This window comes from Gymnodraco acuticeps, unplaced genomic scaffold, assembly GCF_902827175.1.
Source record: "Gymnodraco acuticeps unplaced genomic scaffold, fGymAcu1.1, whole genome shotgun sequence".
NCBI classification, from domain to species: domain Eukaryota; kingdom Metazoa; phylum Chordata; class Actinopteri; order Perciformes; family Bathydraconidae; genus Gymnodraco; species Gymnodraco acuticeps.
Window position 1 is genome coordinate 560,508 of NW_022990392.1, and position 22,012 is coordinate 582,519.

A 22,012-nucleotide genomic window follows, 5' to 3' on the forward strand; every position below is an offset into this window, starting at 1 on the left:
TGGTCATATACTTTTCAATGACTTCATTTATTGTACGCTGTGGAGGCGTCTGCCTGACTGAGCAGTTGGTAGAGGCTGTTGTTGGGCTGAGATGGGATCTTTAATGACTCTCCTGCATCGCCCCTTCTACACATCCTCCAGATTGAGCCAAACACCTCCAGAGATGCTTTCTGATGACTGCAGCACTCTCTGCCAGGCTTCCCAAGCTTGTTTGGTTCTCGCCTTGTACCGCAGGGTGACGCTCCGTAACATGACTCTCTTTCAAAACAGATGAATGGAGAAAATGTGAATGAATCACTCCCCATATCCATGAGCTGATTCATGTCTTCGAAGAATCAACAAGCTGTGGAGCCAATGACCAACTGGGGGCACATTGAGGCTTGTGGCAACATGCAGACTGTGATTTATCTGGATTACATTCTGGAGCACATGAAAACAAAACCAGGCTGGCAGTAAAGAGCAAAGGAAAAAAAAAGAGTCCCTCTTTATGGGCTGTCTCCATAGCTTTGGGGTTAACATGCCAATCGTGTATCGTAACGTCCCCTGTTGGAGTCCAGCAGGAGAACATTTATTGCATCTTGCTGTCCCTCATTTCATGACATCTCTTGTAATAAAAGCAATAAAACATAATCAAAAGAAGAGCCCCTTAATGTCTGTTTTGAACGTGCCCCATACACAGTGACTGGAGATGTCTTTCTGTAGCTAAAGGGTATTTACCTCTGATATTAAATTGCATTTCTGGTATTCAAAATAAAATATAGATATGTTACAAAATAGCACAACAGTAAATATCCACTTGAATTTGAGGGATTCAGACCAAATACCAACTCATTTCCAACTCCACTCCTTTCACAATGCAAGTGCACTCAAATCCAATAATATCCTACAGTCCATTTTTTATATTTTATGTAACCATCTGAAGCCCTCTTCTGGCTCTTTATTGGATCTGATACTCATTGCATCTGTCACCATCTCTGCCTTCTATTCCCTCAAGATGCAAGGTTATATCGGGAAGAAAGAGCATCTACAACAAATCTAAGAGACATTAAGAAAACAGCTCAGACAGAAAATACTCATATGTTTCATGTCGCATTGCTTTGAAAAGTCAACAAGGGATTTAACAAATACACCAAGGTATAGCTCATCACACTCTCATCACATATGATTGTTTATCCATGATTCCCATGCAAACAGCTCAGCAGCCTTTATGAACGCTGCTGTTTAACTACACACAGAGTTTAGAGTGGACACGGCTGATCAGCTGCGTATTGAAGAATCTGACATTGCCTTCAAGCTGGATTTTATGAGCCATTAAAGTTCATCAAAGTTGAAGATAGACAAAGAAGGAGAGGTGTGCTAGCGTTAGACAGGCTGAAATGTATCATGCATTATGCAATGAGATGGAAGAAAGGCTTTGAAAACAATTTAGGTGTGCTTGGTTTGGTCTGGTCTGGGACTAAAGGAGAATAATTACCCGAGCCAAAGCACACATACATATTCTATCTTGTGTGAGCCTCCAGCTCTGCATAGTAAAGAACATGTAGTGACTTGTGAAGTAGAAGTAAATAGGACATATGCTCATTGCAGGTTCATATTTGTATTTACTGTCTACTGTCTCCATGCTTTAATGTTCAAAAAGCTCTTTATTTTTCTCATACTGCCTGCCATACGGCCCCCTCCGCAAGGTGAGGCCCCACGCAGTCTGCGTGATCGGCCTGTAGGGAGGGACGGCCCTGGATGTCACAACCATTAGCCTATTATGTACAATGTGTTGGAGATCTAGTCTACTGCATGCACTAAAACCTATAACACACTACAGGAAAAGGGAAAACCCCAAAAAGCACACTAGGACCTCTTCAAAGGTCACCTATTATGCAAAATCCACTTTTTCATGTTCATAAACATGTGTGTAAAGAGATTCTGAAAGTTTCAGGAAAAAAGATTCTCTCACTTTTTGATCCATTTATATGAAAACCTCAAACTAAATGACCTGATCAGATTTTGGTCATAATGTTTTTTTGGCTTGTGTAACCATTAGCCAATAACCAACCAAGGTAACCCCCCCAGTGTAAGAAAACGTTTTTAGAGAGTACTTGCCCATGGACAAGTGAGTTTGGCAATTTGCTTGCCCAAATACATTTTTCAGTTTTTCAGTTTTAGCTCCTATGTTGTTAATATTGACCTTGTCCAGATTGGACAAGGTCAATATTAACAACATAGGAGCTACAACGCTTAATAACCTTCATTACGTGTTAGAGAAAGAACATAAGAAAGTTTAACAAAGATGAGGCTGTTAAACGGGCAGCGGATCCGCTGTGTGTAGAGAGAGAGAGAGAGACGCTGAGCTGCACCGATCAGCTGATCAGGAGCATAGAGAGAGAGCTGTGGTCCGCGGGGACACGGACAATTTGTGAATGAGTTCTGCCTTTTGTAAGCTGAATTTATCAATAATTTGTCAATAAATATGGGTGAAAAACGTCACTTGTCCATCGGACAAGTCAATGGAACGATGTACTTGTCCGATATTGTAAATAACACGTCCCGGACGATCGGACGTGTGCTTTTTCGCACACTGCCCCCCCCCCCCCTTATCACCTGAATCTCCTCCTAGAGCACCATTGTGTTCTTTTTAACCAAATATCTCTCAGAGGGGCGTGGGGAGGGGCTCCTTATTTTCATCTAAAGTAACAGACAGAGAATCAGCACTTTGGAAACAGGGCTGAAACAGAGGGGATTATGGGATGCTGCAATGATCTGTTTGGTGTTTGGAGCCAAACACTTCAGAGACATGTTTTGTATATATCTGAGACCTATACTAAATTGATGAAAAATAGTATAATAGGGACCTTTAAGTGACTTACCTGTTGAGTGAAACATCCTCTAATTGGAAAAAATTGGAGGCCATATTGCATTTAAAAAGGTTTAGAGTGTTCTCCATAATATCACTATTTGACTGACTTGTGTGTCTGTGTTCCAATTGTAGAGGTCCCGGAGTATTCCTTTGATGGGCACAGTCACGCGCATTTTCAATTGCCGTCCACGCTGCCGGCCCGAAGGACATGGGTTCAAGTCCTGGTCCGAACCCGCAAACACAGCAGCACCATCCTCAATCTGATCTCCAAGGAGCAGAGTGAATACATACGACTGGAGGTAAGACTGCTATATGAGTTTATTACATGGTTTGTTTTTGTTCAATACTCGATTCTGATTGTTCAATCGGGACATTTAGCAGACCGTTGCTCAGGGTAGCAGACTGCTTACGAGGACTCTTTGATCAAGCAACTATGTGCAGTCATATCAATCCTAAGAAACAAGTAAGGTCATTTTAACTTTAGCTGTGGACAACAAACATTAGTTCTTATTATTTTTGTATTTGTGAAGAGCACAAGACGTTGGATTTGTGATGGCTGAACTGTCCCCGGTAAAGAAAAAGAGAAGAAGCATCAAAACCAGCGCAAGAAAAAGAAAAAGGTTAAAAGACAGAGAAATCAGGAAAAGAAGAAACAGGAACTAAACAATGACAGGAACACAGTATGAAGCTGTGTTTAAAGGCTGCTTAATGGATAAGAACATGTGAAAAGACTTAGGCAGTTACGAGGCAGAAAACCTCAAGTTACTTTGCAGCTAAAATTGAGGTCATATTTTTTGTATGTGGATAGTAGGGCTGTCAAGTTAATGCGTTAATTAATTTGGATCGCATCCAATGTGTCGACTGCACATCACAGCGCATTATTTTGACCCTAGATGAGAACTTCAGTCTCATGCTTTGACTGAAGATGAAGACAGAGGAGCGGCATTTCACCGACAACTGTAAAGGCTTGTCTGTTTGAGCAACTGGCTCAGTGCAAAGAAGTACACAGGGTTGGGAGAGAGTGAAGAGAGAGAGAAGTTCCAGGTTGCTGTGTTGAGAATATTCAGGAGAATATTTGTCATTGTTCCAATGATAATAAACAAACATTTGCATAAAGCATATTTGTCCACTCATATGTTAATAAGAGTATTAAAAACTTGAAAAATATTCCTCTAAGGTACATTTAACAAGATAACAAATGTGTGATTAATTTGCGATTAATCACGATTAACTATTTTAATCGACTGACAGCCCTAGTGGATAGACTTTGATACAATATTGGGTGAACGCTTATCTCCTCATCATTTTCGAAACTATTCATAGTAGAATGTGTTGATGTATTTTTCTTTGCCTCAAAAACAAATCGAGTCTGTTATGTACAATTTTGAATATAGAGGAAATGTCTCTCCTACCTTCCATCCTGCAAAGTAACAGCAGTCATTTTCTTCAATCATAAACAGCACTTAGAATATACCGTGTTTCTATTGCTGCATTCTAACCTATCCAGACGGCAGCTTGTAAACAGAGGAAACAAGCAGTTGAACACAATAACACCCGCAGAAGCTGGATATATTTCCCAGAAACGTTCCTGTCAAAGTTCTTAAAGCTGATGCATTGTGTTATTTTATAGTGCATTGGGTGCATGTTCCAATAACCCTTTAAAGGAAAGTGCCTCGGGGTGAAACCGTGTAGGTTCAAGGTTCTTTATTTGTCATACGAACATAGCTACAGAGTAGTTATGTCGATGAAAATCTTAAGTCACAGGCTTCTCCAACAGTGCAACACAATAATACAGAAAAACAGTAAAAAAATAGTGCAAGTAAATATTAAAAAGTAAATACAAAAAAAAAAAGTTTAAAAAAAGTGAAGTAGTGACATAAGAGTCTATATGCAAGCTATTGGAATGATATATTAGATAAATAGATAAATAATTACTAAGTAGCAGATGAATGTTATGGATGTTGTTACAACAGTTCAGGTGTTTAACAGTCTTATTGCCTGTGGGATGAAGCTGCCTCTGAGTCTGGTGGTTTTAGTCCGGATGCAGCGGTACCTCCTGCCAGACGGCAGCAGACTGAACAGTTTGTGGCTGGGGTGATGGGGGTCTTTGATAATCCTGAGGGCTTTCTTCCTGACCGGCTGGGAGTAAAGGTCCTCCATGGAGGGCAGCTCCGTCCTGGTGCTGTGCTGTGCAGTTTTCACCACCCTCTGTAAAGCCTTACGATTGAGGGCGGTGCAGCTGCCGTACCAGGCCGTGATGCAGCCAGTCAGGATGCTCTCTATGGTGCACCTGTACAAGGTCAGGATACTCTCTATGGTGCACCTGTAGAAGGTCAGGATACTCTCTATGGTGCACCTGTAGATTGCAGAGTATCCTGGAGTCCATGTTGAACCTCCTCAGCCTGCGGAGGAAGAAGAGCCGCTGTCGAGCTGTTCTGGTGATGGTGTTTGTGTGAAGAGTCCATGTCAGGTCCTCAGTGATGTGGACACAGAGGAACCTGAAGCTGCTGACTCTCTCCACCGTAGTCCCATTGATGGCGATGGGGGCGCGTCCCTCTCTCTGCTGCTTCCTGTAATCCACAATCAGCTCCTTGGTTTTGCTGACGTTGAGATGGAGGTTGTTGTCCTGGCACCAAGATGTCAGGTTTTCGACCTCCTCCCTGTACGCCGTCTCGTCGCCGTCTGTGATCTGGCCGATGACGGTCGTGTCGTCAGCAAACTTCACGATGGTGTTGGAGCTGTGTGTGGCCACGCAGCCGTGAGTGAACAGGGAGTAGAGGAGAGGGCTGAGCACGCAGCCTTGAGGGGCTCCGGTGTTGAGGATCAAGGTGGAGGATGTGATGTTTCCCACCCGCCTGGGGCCTGTAGTCGTTATTACTAAAGTCATGTTTTCCTCTTTTCTAAAAAAGGCCCACATAGCGTTAGCATAAATCTGGCTTCATGAGTTTAATAGCAACATGAGGATAGCTCCAACGTGTTCGCCATTGTTGTTATTGTTAGTGATATTTACGGCAGCTTTGCAGCGACGTATACGATAACATCATGACGTGGCTCCTCTCTGACTCTGGTCTGTGGAAATGCAAACTGTTTCTTCTGTGGTTTTCAAGTGAACACACCCCAAACTAAAAAAGCCCCAGCATGAAACTTTAACGGTATTCATATAATATATAATACATATAAGTTATTGTACAGATGAAAGATAGGTCTTAACTTCCTCCCACTGCCCAAAGCCAAAATACTCAAGATCCAGGAGCTGCCGCCTTGAGATTTTGATGTCATTTTGAGCCAGATTCCAGCAGCTGTGATTAAGAGGCTGGAGCCGCTGTAACTAGATCCAGACCATACCCGCGCTAAACTAATCGCAGGCTGAGAACGTCCCAAGCTTGTTAGCGTTAGCCACCTACTTACTACAAATACTACAACAACTCACCAACATCTCTATACATACATTTATGATCAAATTGACAATTGTTCTTCATCACAGACTTGGGATTGTTATGGAATGTTAAAGTTAAATCGCTTCTATAGTTCAATTATTGAGCCTCCAGTTGCTTCACTCACATTAGCTTTCAATCATGACGTCACAAACACTCTTCCTTTTTAGATCAAAACACTCATTAAAACCAAATTTGTCAGATCAATTAAAAGTGGGGTACAGTAGGTAATTTTGGAGAAACCCGCTCGGGTGCGCTAGAATTTGAAAATACACAACCGGAAAAAATCTGCCTCTTCCTTCAGACTTCCTTACAGAGCCCCACCTCCAACACACACGAACGCGCACATGACCAATGAGGGCACGAGATAAGTTTGTCCACAGATGGAAGGCTGACAGGCAGGTAGGCCATCCAGTTATTTTAGCCGGGCCGGCTAAAATGATTGGTCGTGCTTTTTACAGTACCACGGCTTCCACAGATGACATTTTTTTATGTATTTATTGTCAAAGCATTTAATATATTTATTGCTATCGGGATGTTAAGAGCATTCCATGGAATATAACAAAAAGTGAAATAAATTACATATCCCACCTTTAACACTTTTTACATTGGAAAAATCGAACTACCCAATATGACAAACAACAATACAGTAATGATGTTGTCATTGATGTTAACGCATTAATAACATGTTGTAAAAATAGGCTTCAAATGCCTCCTGTATCTATGGTAAACTCATTACAGATACGTGCTGATTTGACCCCAGCGATAAACGCTTACACTAGAACTACTTAGTAGGCGTCCTTTATCGGTAATTAATGGACACCCTGCAGCCAATCAGAATCAAGTAATGGCTGTTAAGCCGTAGCGCAACTGGAACATGACACAGCAGGATTCTGATCTAGTCTGTACATGCACTGGTATTCTCAATTATGGAATTAATGCCATAAGTGTGTTTTCCAATGACAATGTATCATAGATGTTCTCCCAGTTTGAGGTGGTTGTAATACATGTATAGTCAAGGAAAACAGTGTTTGGTATATGGTGTATGAACTGTGCAAATGATTTAGATTGAGGGTGAAAGCACACTGTCTGGACCGAATACATAAAGTGTTTTATGTGTCTTAAAGGGTTCATATCTCCCACTGGTGTTGTCCTCTGGTTGCTCTGTTCACACATGAATTATTCTCATAGTTGTTTATCTGCCAGCTTCCCTTTCTTTTTTTCTACGCCTGACAGTTTCCCAGAACTTCCTCTCACCCCACGCTGCAATTCTAGTTATTGACCAAACATCACTGTGTCAAATTAAAATGATTATCCATCCAACAGATGCTGCAGTTTAACCTCTCCTCTGGTTGCCGTCTGTCATCCATCCATCTCTCCATCCTACATTTCCTTTTAAATGTCATGTTGCTCCCTCAGCATAGCCACACGTTCACGTCATTTATCCACCGTGAAAAGTGCATTTATTCCCCGGTGCAGACAGCATGGAAATGTGTGTAGTGAAATAGACCCCCCTCAGTGAAACGTTGGAAACCCTGCAATGTTATTAGACAGAAACATAACCATATTGCCTTTTGGGATGAAGTTTTTCTCGGTAATAGTTTTGCATGCTTTTAATCAGAGGGAGGAATTAGTATGCGTTACTCTTGGCTGGTTGCAAACTCACAATGAGAGGAGCTCTTTGTTTCGGCTGTCTGCGTGTGACTTGACTTCCAAAAACATGGTTGGTTAAGATAATTTCCCCCTCCCTTGGATTGCAGAGTTTGTTGTGCTACACACTTTCTACTGAAATCTTCTCACAATAATTTATTTTTGGGAAAGATTATCCTAAATGAGAGCATTTAGTTTGTCTTTAATACTTCAAGTGGATAGTAAGTAGTTTAGTTTGCTATGATTAATTTAAATGTTTAAGGGGAAACTGCAAGTGAATTACAATTCAAACAAATGTCATGAGGCTCAATAAAGAACATCTCCTTTGAAAAAAAATATATGAATGTTGAGTATGAAAGCACAGTAGTTCATTGCAAAACTTGTTGAACAGTATACAGTATACATGTAGCAAAATAATAAGGTCAAGTGTTCACATATTAGGATTAATGGCTTTCAATCGCATCGCACAGTCTTCTTCAGTGAATGGAGGTAGCTCAATTTGTGTGGAGTTTTAAAATTAAAAAAGTGTTAAACATGATCATGAAAACTGGGATTATATCTGGAAAAACATAAATAATTGATGACAGATTCTGATAGACAGCCACAACGCTGATGCATGCTCAACGGGGATACACCATTACAAAGGACACAAACAAATCAAACATTCACTTTTTACATATCATTATTTATTATTAAATTACAGATTACTCTAAATTAGATAATCCTTGCATTATTGTTTTGCTTTAAATTCACAACTTTTAATTTCTTCAAGTATTTCTATAATGTAGCAAAATATGTTTGAATGTAGGTGGAGAAACATACCAAGTGCAAACGTATCCATAAGAGCTCCCAAACCTTTAAATAGTACAGGCTCCATCATGCTTTTGGGGCTTTTCCCTTTCCTGTAGTGTTTTAGGTTGGTTGTTTTGCATTTAAATGGTCTGCAAAGGCTAACATCCCTGTGTCTCTCTCCCACACACTCCCCCCCCCCCAGCCTGAAACACCTCCATTGGACTCCTTTGTTTACTTCCATAACATAGTGACATCACTATGTGACACTTGTGCTTTTATTGAACAGCCCTCCAACACATTGTAAGTGATAGGCTAAGGCAGTGTTTCTCAAAATGTTTCATACCAAGGACCACTTAACCAATAAAAAAACACTCGCGGACCACCTAACTCCACAAATATCCAAAATTACATCGTTTTTCTAGAACAGATTACAAATTGCCTGAAAATGGTACAAACAAGTGGCAACATGTGTGATGAAGGTGTTGCGCGGGGCTATATCATACAATCGGAAGTGAAACTTAAGCTTGTTCCATTGCGGAGATATTCCCGGGAGAGTGCGGAAAACTCAAATTAATTAATTGATTTCAAATGTGAAATGTTACCAATATACTCACGGACCACTAGGGGGCGCTCACGGGTCCGCGGACCACACTTTGAGAAGCACTGGGCTAAGGGGCAGCAGGACATCTCTAAGCAGACGACCAATCACAACAGAGCTGTCCAGCTAACCAATCAGAGCAGACTGGGCTCTGGTTTCAGACAGAGGGTGAAAAGAGGTGCTGCAGCACAGGCAGTATGAGAAAAATAAAGTTCTATATGAACATTAAAGCATGTAAATATGTCGCAGGAGAGGCACAACATACTTAAACGTGAAGATGATGCAAATAAAAAGTTTCCATGGCCTTCAGTCAACCAAACTGAACAACTGCTGGTGATTTTAAAGGGTATTGCTTTATGTTCAACACGCTTGTATATTCTAAGACTGAAAGCGAACAAATCTGAGATAGTCCTATAATACCTCATTCACACCAACGCAAATCCGGTTCAAGCTCCGTGCTAGAGCTTTTCAGGTTCAGAACAGGTTCTTCGGTTTAGCGGAGGCTCTTTTCACACCGCCCAGAGTCAGACTGGTGCTGCGTCATTGCGTCATCGTTTGCGTCATGACGTAACCGTTTGCGTGCCTGCTTCATTAAGCCAAACCGCGCAGAAACCCCTCACAGCTGACACCGACAACAACAACAATGGCCGATTGTGCTCCAGCTTCCTCTGTACCTCTTCGGAAGACCAGATTCCCAGTAGGTAGCTGGTCTCTTCAGTGGACTACTGCTGCTTGTTAAGTTTCTCCATCGTTGTGTACAAGCTGGATAAAACGCGGGCTTCTTGTTGTTGTTCAGGAGTTGATCCCGCCCCTACCCCCGCCTCGATGTAAGCGTGACGTATGTGGTGCTTTTGCTCTGGCCGGACAATTTTTTGGTGCTTGAAACTAACCGGATTCCGGAGCCAAGAGGCGCTCCGCTGCGGTGTGAAGAGGAAAACCCGGTGCTTTTCAAGCTCCAGCTCCGAACCGGCCCCGAAACACCGTTGGTGTGAATGAGGTATAACAGATGTATTGATAAAAAAACAGCAACTTTTGTTAAATGTCACTTGTTAAATCACTCTGAATCCTCAGCCTGTCTTATACCCGTCCAGTCATTTTCACTACCCACTGCTACTGAGAAGCTTGTCTTTATGCTGAGAAGAATCTGGTGCAACAGTTCAACTTCAGACACCCTCCAGCAGTTCGTCAACAAATCATTGGCTCCCCACTTCCAACAATAAAATCCCTATAGCGAAACCAAGTGTTAAAAGAGAATCATTTGAGATCCCAGTCATCCAGCTCGCCTCCTGTTCCAGCCGTTACCCTCTGAGGGACTATAGATCACTGCCGCCAGCTCTGCACAGCCTACCCCATCTGTGTAGCAAGGGCACCGTCACTGCATCTTGCTTTTAGCACCGCCCAAGAAGATTGGGATTGGTTTAACACTGGAACCACCATGGGGGTCATATTTCACCCCATGCGTTTTCAAATACATGTTTCGCTGTTGAAATGTATGACTCTTGCTAAAATGGATTTATTTACCATCTAGTGAAATATGGTGGTCCTGGGAATTGGGAAAAAATGGTGAGGGCGCTCTATTTCTTTCCTCCAATTTTCACACGTTTCACACCGAAGACAAACCGTGGATATGCTGTGTTTACCCACACATCCATTCCTGCACTATGTGGTCTTGGTCTATGTCACCAGACTTCCTTGGCACTGGAACGAATGCTTTGTGAATGAGTTTACATCATACAGTAGTTAGGTGAAAGTCATACAGACAAGAAATAGTAGCAGCGGTATTAGACCCAGAGGGCTTTGAAGTTGGTACTTGACGCCCTGGGAATCAGACCACGCTGGAGTTTTGTAAAACTCTTTAAACACATCACAAATGTCCTGAGCAGCCTTAATCCTTGGGTACAGGAACAGCATTTTCAGAAGAAAACACCAAATTGAATATAAGACATATGTTTACTGTGTGATATGACTCTTATCAAAAGATAAATGTCATTTGATCATCTTGAGATAAAGCCTGCCTGTTTTATATTTTGTTTTTTATTGTTACAAATTAAAATGTCACATAACCAAAGAACTGCGTTTTGAATTTGAATTTGAATAAGTTTTAGCAAATGCACTTAAAATGACTATTATTATAACAATCAAAACTTGGTAACCAGTTTTTAAAAAGTTGGTTAATTTGGAACTACAATGTATATTTCTCTTGATCTTACTATACAGTTGCATAACGCACTAACTGTTAACATACAGTAAGTGAGCAAAATAAACTGCAATTTGTGGAATTGATATTAGCCAGTTAAATTAGCAGGACACTGACCTGTTATTGAAATCCACAGTGACCAGATAATGGTGAAATTAACTAACACAATCATGTAGGTTGCACACAAATCAGTCCTCACCTTCTTAATAATGTTTTGGAATTATATAACACACCTCGAAGACTTTACTAGATTAAGTAAATCCAAGATAATTTTAATTTACATTTCCTTTTTCAATGTTATTGGTTCTCCTGTTTCTGAATCAATATAACTTGATCTTGTTATATCTTGTGCGAAGTAGAACGAATAGATCATAATGAATATGTATTAGATGTGCCACATCATCTCCGACTGACGATGGCTTTGTCAGAAAACAGATCAACTCCGGACAACGCGCAGATAGTGAAAGGGGAGGATAATTCAGTTTGAGATAACCAGCCAATGAGGACCTTCTACCCCCGGCCTACATCCTCTGAGTCAGAGTACAAGGGCACCAAACGCTCATGTCCACTTTCATTTCATTTACTGTCGTGCTCCACATGGAGACCATTTTAAGCTGTATTCCATCAGTAAATATATTAACCTCCTACCATGTGCTTCCTAATAGATGTGGACACCAAGAGCAGCGCTAACAATTAGGTGAATAATTGAAAATCATCAGTTCTTATTTTCATATTTCAACCACAAGCCTGGTGTTCTCGTAGTGTCGAGGCCAAGGTTAAAAAATGGGTCTTGAAATATATAATTAAACTACAGTTGTCTTTTTATTCTTCCTAATGGTGGCAGCAAATGCACCTGAACAAGGACCTTTTCAAAGTCAGTCTAAGAAATAAAGATCTCTTAACTGACATCTAAATCGGACAGACAGGCTGCAGGAACATGGGCTGATATAAATACATGACTATGTTTTAATGAATGTATACAATTCTAAAATAGACCATGAGAGGTCCTGTAAAGTAGAGCAATGATACATTTTTATCCCAAACATACAAAATGTGAATAAGGTGCCAGACAGAAGAATAATTCAAATACTGTCCACATAAAATATGTTAACATCAAACAGATGGAGGGATAGCCTGGCTAACCAACTACATAAATGCAATTGACCAACCACAGACAAACAAATATTCTCCATCAAATGAATATTGCTGTATTTGACCAAAATGATAATAATCCGATGGCAAAGTGAAAAGATCAAAATACAGTCTGACACTGAAATACCTATGAACTCAATCAAAAGGTCACACGGCGTCCAAGCAGGTCCAGGATGAATTTGAACATAATTCCTTTTATCCCACCATCAGGGGATTTCCATAAAGGCCCTGTCACACTGTCCCGAAATTGACACCCGATGGACACACGAATATGGAATTGTGAATTTCGCACGAAGATGGCCCCGAACCACACACGAAGGCAACATTTACATTACATTTAAGACATACAACTGCAATGAAAGTACCAAAAACAATTATGTTACAGTACTATGATACTGTACTGATATCTTCAGACTTTGTTCTTTACTTTATCCGTCGTTATATGTAGAAAATATTACGTTTTCTCCGTAATGTTGTTTCCATAACAACAACAACTTCCTGTCAACTGTCCTTCAAAATAATATATTATATCCTTTTTAGTTTCACAGAACACAAATTGGGTTATTTACATAATATATTTACATGATTTTGTTGTGCAATAAAACAACCCGATGGACACACGATAAAGGAAATGTTCAAATTCGGCTGTGATCGTAGCAACATCGGGCCATTCGTGAGGGCATCTTAAGCCTTCATATGACCGCTGGTGGAGTTTTTCAGGCTCCGGCAGCAACTTCGTGAGCGGTGACAAAATCTATTGCCGAAGGACCTTGTGAAGGTTCATTTTCGTGTTGAATTCGTGTGTCAATTGTGCCCTTTGTAAGGCCATCGTGAGGGCATCTTGTTATCATCGGTGCCATCGGGCATTCGCCCCGATCAGAGTGAGGGTGAATGCACCGATGATAACACGAAGATGACACGATTTGACAAGATGCCCTCACGATGCCTTACGAAGTTGCCGCTCACGAAGATGCTGCCGGAGCCTGAGAAACTCCACCGGCGGTCATACGATGGCTTAAGATGCCCTCACGAATGGCCCGATGTTGCTACGATCACAGCCGAATTTGAACATTTCCTTTATCGTGTGTCCATCGGGTGTCAATTTCGGGACAGTGTGACAGGGCCTTAAAGGCATGGTTGACCAAGAACGTCCGAGTAATCCAGCTGGTTTTTGTTCATTTTTGCTCAGTTTCATTTTATTTCAAACCTTTATTTAACCAGATTGGTCCCTTAAGATCATAGATCTATTTTTCAAGGGAGACCTGCAGCAAATAGGTTCCACATGAAACATCAAACAACATAAAACAATAGAGGACATCATACAACATAGTTATAAGCTACATTTACATACTTATCAACATTTACAAATGCCCATAGTTTCATTGAGCATTTCATTTAGACTTGCTTTAAAAACATTTAGAGGAATGAAATTGCTCAGTGTTTTTAGGCTGTTCCAAGCAAGTGGAGCATCGCTCATAAAAGCTGTCTTACCTAAGACAGTCCTTGCTCTTGGCACATCTAACAAGAATATCATGCGATCTCAGACAATAGCTGCTTGCAACTCTCTGTGTTATCAGAGAGCAGATGTAATACGGGAGTTTACCCAACAAAGCTTTATAAATAAACGTGTACCAATGACTGAGTACAGTAATGGCGCATTTCCACTGCAGCGGGGTAGCCCCGTTTAAGCGTCCCTAAGCGTCCTCGCTCAGGCCTCGGGCTGCCTCGCTGGCCGTCCGAGGCCGTGGCGCATTTCCATTACAGTTTAGGACCTGGGGTAGCAACGCAGTGTAGGCGGGGCGATCGGCTTTGTTTTTGTTCACATTTCGAGTTGTTCCGTCGAGCTCCCGCTGGATTTGATCATCCCCAATGAGATGTAGGAACGTCGTCACCTCCTCGGTCGACCACGGTGTGCTTTTCTTATTAGACGTAGCCATTTTTGTAGCTCATCCGTTTACAAAATGCTGTTTATAAAAATGCTGCAAGCTTGCTTCTAAATATATATACGACGCTAGGGATGAACTCGCGCGCGATCTTGTGACGATTCTCTCTGACCAATCAGCAGTCGAGAGTGTTGACGTCACTAGTTCAGCCCTGGCCCTGGCCTGATAGAACCACGATTTTATGGGGCCGGAAAAAGTACCCGCTAGCCGGTACTAGGCTATATGGAAAGGCCACCAAAAACTGGCCTGGCCGCTTGAGGACGGTTAAGGACGCTTAAACGGGGCTACCCGCTGCAGTGGAAATGCGCCATAAGTGATGGCAAACCTGCCTTGGCATACAGGGTACAGTGATGAGTAAGTGCTTTACAATTAGTGACAAATCTCAGCGCACTGAGGATAGGATAGTTTTCCATTTGTACTCCCTGAAGAATCTGGATATAACTTTGAGTGATGTCCTTGTTCAGTTCCTCTCTGATGCAGAATTTGATTGTTTTCTCCCCTTATTTGCAGCTCACAGGTGTGGCTCCTTTAGCAACTCACATTCCTGATCGGGGAAGGAATATTTTTAAATGTTTTAGCTTTAGGTGCTAAAATGAAATAAAATCAACAAAAACAAAAGAAACATATGCCCTTGTTGGTGCCCAATCCCACCTTGATGTCGTAATTAAAAGTGATGTTATACTGTACTTTATTATATTGAGTATTTAAGGTGCTCCGAATGTTAGAACCACCTACTATACTGCAGATCAACGGACATCTCCTTATGTTTAAAGGTAATACAAACCAAAGGCTTCTATACATCGTCCGGTACTTGTATTAACAGTTTGTTTCTTTAAAACCACCACTGCAGCAAACCATGGCTGATGACTGGTTAGTGTTGAAGGCTAGAAACGCATAATTGATTAAAATAAGTCATTCAATTCATGCAGGGCTGGAGTCACGTTGCCATTTGGGCGCTTCATTATGTTCACTTTGTTTGGCCAATTTGTTTTTTAAAAGGCATATTACCTTGACTGGGGAATGATGAACACATATTTTAATGAGAGTCATGCAGGACAAAACTAGCCAGTGCACAGCCGGCCGAAAACTGTAGAGTTGTTTTCAGACAAGCTTTTCAACATGTAAAAAATAACGTTTCTTGGTCTAGGGTTAGGGTTTAAATGGAACTTATATAAATAAGATTTTCTGTATAGTAGAACATTGCATTGAGTTATTTTCAGAAAACTTTTAAGTTATTTCTAAATGATTGGAAACGTTGCTTTAACAAACACATGGCATTTTTCAGTTGAGACAAAGTCGTCTATAAAGAATATTTAACATTATCCTCAATTGCCAAGCAGCATATGGTATTATTTGTATGACCAAATCAATATCTAGTCTCTAAAGATGGAGAAACTGCGAGCCAGATGTCAGGAGGTGGGGAAACACATTGATAGTAATGAGCAGAGTGTGGTTTCAAGTATAATTTAAAGTGGTGAGGAAACATGCACAAGCCTGTCACATATGCACATAATATGTGTTTTCACATCATTATTTAATCATGAGAAAGGTGTAGATTTATAAGTCATCTGCACGGGGCTGCAGCAGTCTGTCAAGGGAAGCATCTGGAGGATAAGAACTGTCCCTGCAGTGGGACTGTTGACTCAAAAATGGATTTACACACATTCCAACACACCTATGACATTCCTGCAAAGTCATACACACACCCTGGAACACACTTCACACAGAGAGTGAAGCAGGAGCCAAATTGCTCCGCTTGGTTCAGCTTTAATTGGAGGAAGAATCAGGTGGCTGTAAGTGTCGCTGGTAAAAAAGCGCTGCCCCAGCGGATACTAAATATAATTAATACTTCATCACACAGCCTTGAAACGAGCCGCGTTACTCGAGCTAAAGAACCTTGGAGCACTGCTTTAAAGGAAGAGGAAGTCACTAACACAGGTGGAGGAGAGGAATGGAAGTTTGTCAGACCCCAAAAGCTAGCTTTGTCTTTAATATGTTGAGTAGAAGTGGGAGCGTTAATGGTGGATAGCCACTTCTCCTTTCTCCTCACATCGCTCTGTCTCGCTGCCCTTCTCATCTCGCTCCTCTGTTTACGTGGTAGAGAAAGATGGAGGGGAGAAAATGATGCTCAGTGGGACACTTGGAGGAAATGATCTGAAATTGAAATGAGGACGACCCACCAACCACCTTATCCCTCTTTAAATGGACTTTTCTATCTTTCTTTCTCAATGACACACACACAAATGCATACACACGCAGGAAGTCATGAATTTACTTTGAAACCTGAGACTCGGACTCCAGTTAGTTCAACATATGTGCCTCTGTACCCTCTGTGTTATCTTGAAATGTAGAAAGTTTTGATTGGATTTGCTGAGATTTGCCACTGGAACTTCTACTACTGTCCTAAAAAATAGGAAAAGGAATGTATTTTGGGCCACTAAAAGCATCAAAGAAATACATATGGTCAGTGGCGGCGCAAGGGTATGGCTGAGGTAGGCGACAGCCATACCAAGAAATGGCTTAGCCCCACCATGAAAAATGATGTTAAAGTAAGCAAAATAAAGTCCGCCAACTCGCGCCGAGTAAATTGCACAGACAGCAGTTAGTAAGATTGATTTCAGTAGCCACTTGTCTGGAAATACCGAAGACCAGAAATGGTTTTGAAAACTTGTGTCACGTAGTGATCGTCTTCTCAATAGAACATCTTTGATAATGTCTTCTGGCCAATCAGAATCAAGATAACGACGTGGTGTTGTTGAAGGAAGTCCCGATGGAGAATACTTTTGCTGTAGTACATCTCTATCGATACATAAGACCCCACGGTTTGATGATTGATAGGTGTGTGGGCTGTCTTTCATTTTGACACACAGAACAATGGGAGCTAATGGGGTTGGGTTTTCAGCATGTCAACTCTTTCACCTGTGGGGAAATTGCAGGATTGGCTCCAGGTCGCCCTTTTTATTTACTACAAGACAAATGTGCCTTTTTATTTCATACAGTTCCATTTGGATTGAGACAGGGAAATAATCTAAACCTCACGCGTGGCGTTTCACTGTCAAGGGGAGCGTGTATGTAATTACATTGCAAATACTGACTTGAGCCCCACCACTGTATGGGCTAGCCCTACCATAGATTACCCAACAAAAATACTCTGGAGCCGCCACTGATTATGGTGCATCTTTCTGCTCAAAGAGCAGTTGTAGTGATGATGTAGTGTAGTGATGGCAGTTGTAGTTTGGAAGAAAATGGTTCCAGTTCTTGGTTAATTTTATGGTACCAGTTGCAGTCTTTTTTAAACTACGAGCGGTGCTTTTGATCTGATTTGTTACGGTTCTCAGCAAACTCTGCAACCGTAGTTTATGCTTTCTTCCCCAGTGTGTTCTTGTGTAGCTGTGTCACTGCTAGGCCATGCACTTTTATGCAACCTCTATTCAACCAGATAAAAAAACACAATTGGGATAACATCTCTTTCCTATTGTGATCTGGCCAAGGGCATCAACAGCAGAGGGCAAATATGCACATATTGCATATAACACATAGAGACAAAAAGGCATATAGACATGACACAATTGTTCTGCATTGTAGCAAGGATATTTGTAACAAAAAGCTTTAGTTTGAAACTGGCCAGAGAGATAAGAGAACTTAGTTTAAGTCTTTCCTGCAGGTCATTCCAAGAATAAGGGCAATAATAAAACAGACCCCTTTCTCCAGTCACGATTTCAGCAATCTTGGCCAAGAGTGGCTTTGTACAATAGCATACGATAAGCCAAAATTGGTTAGTTGGAGTGCTAGACCATAGAAGCGCCAGTATCACATACTGATGTCATTGTGTTACGCAAGTAAGCAAAAGAGTCCAATGGAGGAGTTTGGGATTTTAGCCTTTCAAGACTATTTATATGCACAAAAACCTACATAACACACTACAGGAGAGGAAAAACCCCCAAAGCATAATATAACCTCTTTAAACTCATAGTTATGAAATGACTGAAAAGTACCAAAAACATGTTTAGTTTTGCATGGGTTTCTTAGTTGTCTCTGTAATAGAAATGTGTCTGCAAGATTGATGTTAGCAAATGGTTAAAGGTGGAAAGAAAAGAGAGGCTTGCACCTTTTGATGATTGATGATGCCGTGTTAGAGAAAACATGCTCAACACATAGTTACATGTATGAAGGAAGCGAGATGGTAAAATTCCCGATGGATCTGCGTCAATGCCAGGTAACTAAGTGTTCAGGGAATTACCTTCTGAACAAAAGCAACATGATAAATGAATCAAAGGCGTGTAGCCGTCAATTTCAAGGTGTTGACCAGTGCTTCATGGTAATGTCAAGCCCTGACATTATGTGTGCATTCCAATGAGACTCTTTAAGTTAATGATGGTCAAGATTATTCCAATTAAACTAACAAAACAGTCGTAAAATGTGGCAATTATGATTGAAATGGGGCCTAAAAAACATGAATATTATTTACAGACCAGACTTCTGAAGTCAAAGTCAAGTAACTTAACTAATAAATGTCCCCTTTTTCCAATTGTAGATCTTCCAAGGCCTCCTCTGTGTTTTCTACAACCTCGGTGACGGGGACTACAACCTAACCCTACCAACTTATCGCCTCGACAACGGTGAATGGCACGAGGTCTTCCTAGATCGGCATGACAATGAGATGATGCTGCGTCTGGACGGAGGGGGAGGACAGCGGGAGGTCACAGGGGCGCAGGGCAGGAGCAGAGAAATCATCATTGACCCCACCGTGGTGATGCTGGGAAACACCTTCCTCTCTGGAACCAACAAGAGCTTCCAGGGTAGGTTTTAACAGAACACCTGTATATCTGTGAGAGTTTATCAAAAGTAGGTTTACAGACTTTCCATGAAATGTCCAGTTTGTTTACCTCACATTGGTGGAAAGTTTGACTCAAAATAAAACGTTAATTAACTGTATTATGTAAAACAACAGAACAATTTGACCTTAGAAAAGAAGAAACCAAGATATTTAGGATCAAAATATGTATTCAGGCAGTAGGCGTATCAGCCTACAGAACAACACTGTTTATAGGTAAAGCCCCTGTCACACTGTCCCGAAATTGACACCCGATAGACACACGAATATTGAATTGTGAATTTCGCACGAAGATGGCCCCGAACCACACACGAAGGCAACATTTACATTACATTTAAGACATACAACTGCAACGAAAGTAACACAAACAATTATGTTAAAGTACTATGATACTGTACTGATATTTTCAGACTTTCCATAGCAACAACAACTTCCTGTCAACTCTCCTTCAAAATAATATATTATATCCTTTTCAGTTTCACAGAACACAAATTGGGTTATTTACATAATATGTTTACATGATTTTGTTGTGCAATAAAACAACCCGATGGACACACGATAAAGGAAATGTTCAAATTCGGCTGTGATCGTAGCAACATCGGGCCATTCGTGAGGGCATCTTAAGCCTTCGTATGACCGCCGGTGGAGTTTCTCAGGCTCCGGCAGCAACTTCGTGAGCGGTGGCAAAATCGTTGGCATGCCAAAAAATTGCCGAAGGACCTTGCGAAGGTTCATTTTCGTGTTGAATTCGTTTGTCAATTTTGCCCTTCGTAAGGCCATCGTTAGGGCATCTTGTTATCATCGGTGCCATCGGGCATTCGCCCCGATCAGAGTGAGGGCGAATGCACCGATGACAACACGAAGATGACACGACTTGACAAGATGCCCTCACGAGTGCCTTACGAAGTTGCCGCTCACGAAGTTGCTGCCGGAGCCTGAGAAACTCCACCGGCGGTCATACGATGGCTTAAGATGCCCTCACGAATGGCCCGATGTTGCTACGATCACAGCCGAATTTGAACATTTCCTTTATCGTGTGTCCATCGGGTGTCAATTTCGGGACAGTGTGACAGGGGCTTTAGGGATAATGTGCAGCGAGGCGGACATTATGGGTAAAAGAACATCCGACAGGCTGATCAGGAGCCCAACGCTTATTACATGGCCACATTCTGCAGGACCTCTGCAGGTCTCCCTTGAAAAAGAGATCATTGATCTCAATGGGATTTTACCTGGATAAATAAAGGTTTTGAATTGAATTGATTCTCAACAAAGTAACGACATGACTCCCAATATTAATTTAAATGTTTTGTATTGATTTAAAAAATAGTTTTATTGATTTAAAATGACATGCATCCGCTAAGAAAAATAGTCCGTTGTTACCGTTTGAACTACGTAGCAACGGCAGGAACTGCTTCGATAGCGTTTTGCTTTTTGATTACAGATTTGAAAACATCGCTGCTTGCTTTAAAAGTAGCACAATTCATGATGTCAAACCTTGGAAAGTATCTAGATATCCCTGCCCTAATGCCAAAGTAACTGGCAACTGAATATGTGTTACCGTTTGATGTCTGGACCGTTGAGTAAAAAGGACCGCAGCTCCGTGTTGAGGGTTTCTGCCCCATTACTTCTCCGCTGTTTTCTTCTCCCTCTTTTCTTTTTCTTTTCTTCGCTGGGGACTCATCAGCCACTAACCATTCATCCAAATTACTGTGCTCTCCAAATATATTAAAATGAATATTAAAATCCTCCATGTTGCTCTCAGACGGTAGACAACGGAAAACTAAAGACAAGCAAACAGTGTATAGAGTTAAATCGACCGGACTTCTTTCTGCAGATGTGAGCGTCCTTAACAACGGTCAATAAATCCTTGACAGCGGTCTGTACTACTGGATTAACAAAGTGTCACGTGTTCTGAATTAACCAATCAGAATTGAGTGTTCAACTAAGCCATGTAATAAAGAAGAGAAAAGATCTGATCCTTTTACAACAAACACTAAATGCCATTTTTAATCCATTATATCCCAAGCCTGGAATTAAATGAATTCCAAATATGTCAGCAAAGTACATTTTATTCTGCATTCACACTTTGGAAATGTCAAAGTATGTCTGCATGGAGGCAACTGGAGGCTGAAGGACAACTTGGTGAATGGACAAAAGGTACAAATATAAAAAATGTGCTTTAACGACCCATGACACAAAATAGTGTCAATACCAGGAATCAATTGCCCAGGTGCTGACATTTCTAACAAAACATCCTTAATGTGGCTCAGGAGGTAGAGTGGTCGTCTACTAATCAGAAGGTCGGGCGTTCTATCCCCTAAGTCTCGTTGGGCAACATTCTGAACCCAGAAATGCTCCTAATGGCCGCCATCAGTGTTCAAATGTGTCTGAAAGTGTTTATCGCTCCTGATGGTAGCCTCTGCAACCATGTGTGTGAATATGTGTGTGAATGGGTGACGGTTGGCTGATCATTGTTGATTGTTAGGTAAGAAACACACTATATCAATGCAGTCTATTTACTATCTATGACCTGGTTTCTGTTAAATATGCCCAGATATTTG

The 22,012-nt window shown here is 41.4% G+C and overlaps 1 protein-coding gene across 1 annotated transcript in view; it reads left to right on the forward strand.

Moving 5' to 3' along the window:
* Window positions 1–22,012, forward strand: part of LOC117551614 (neural-cadherin-like) — a 508,256-nt gene that overhangs the window by 425,925 nt on the left and 60,319 nt on the right. Inside the window, exons 32-33 of the mRNA XM_034224543.1 lie at window positions 2,984–3,150; window positions 19,152–19,416. Of these exons, the coding sequence (XP_034080434.1) occupies window positions 2,984–3,150; window positions 19,152–19,416 (432 nt within the window). The remainder of the gene's footprint in view (window positions 1–2,983; window positions 3,151–19,151; window positions 19,417–22,012) is intronic.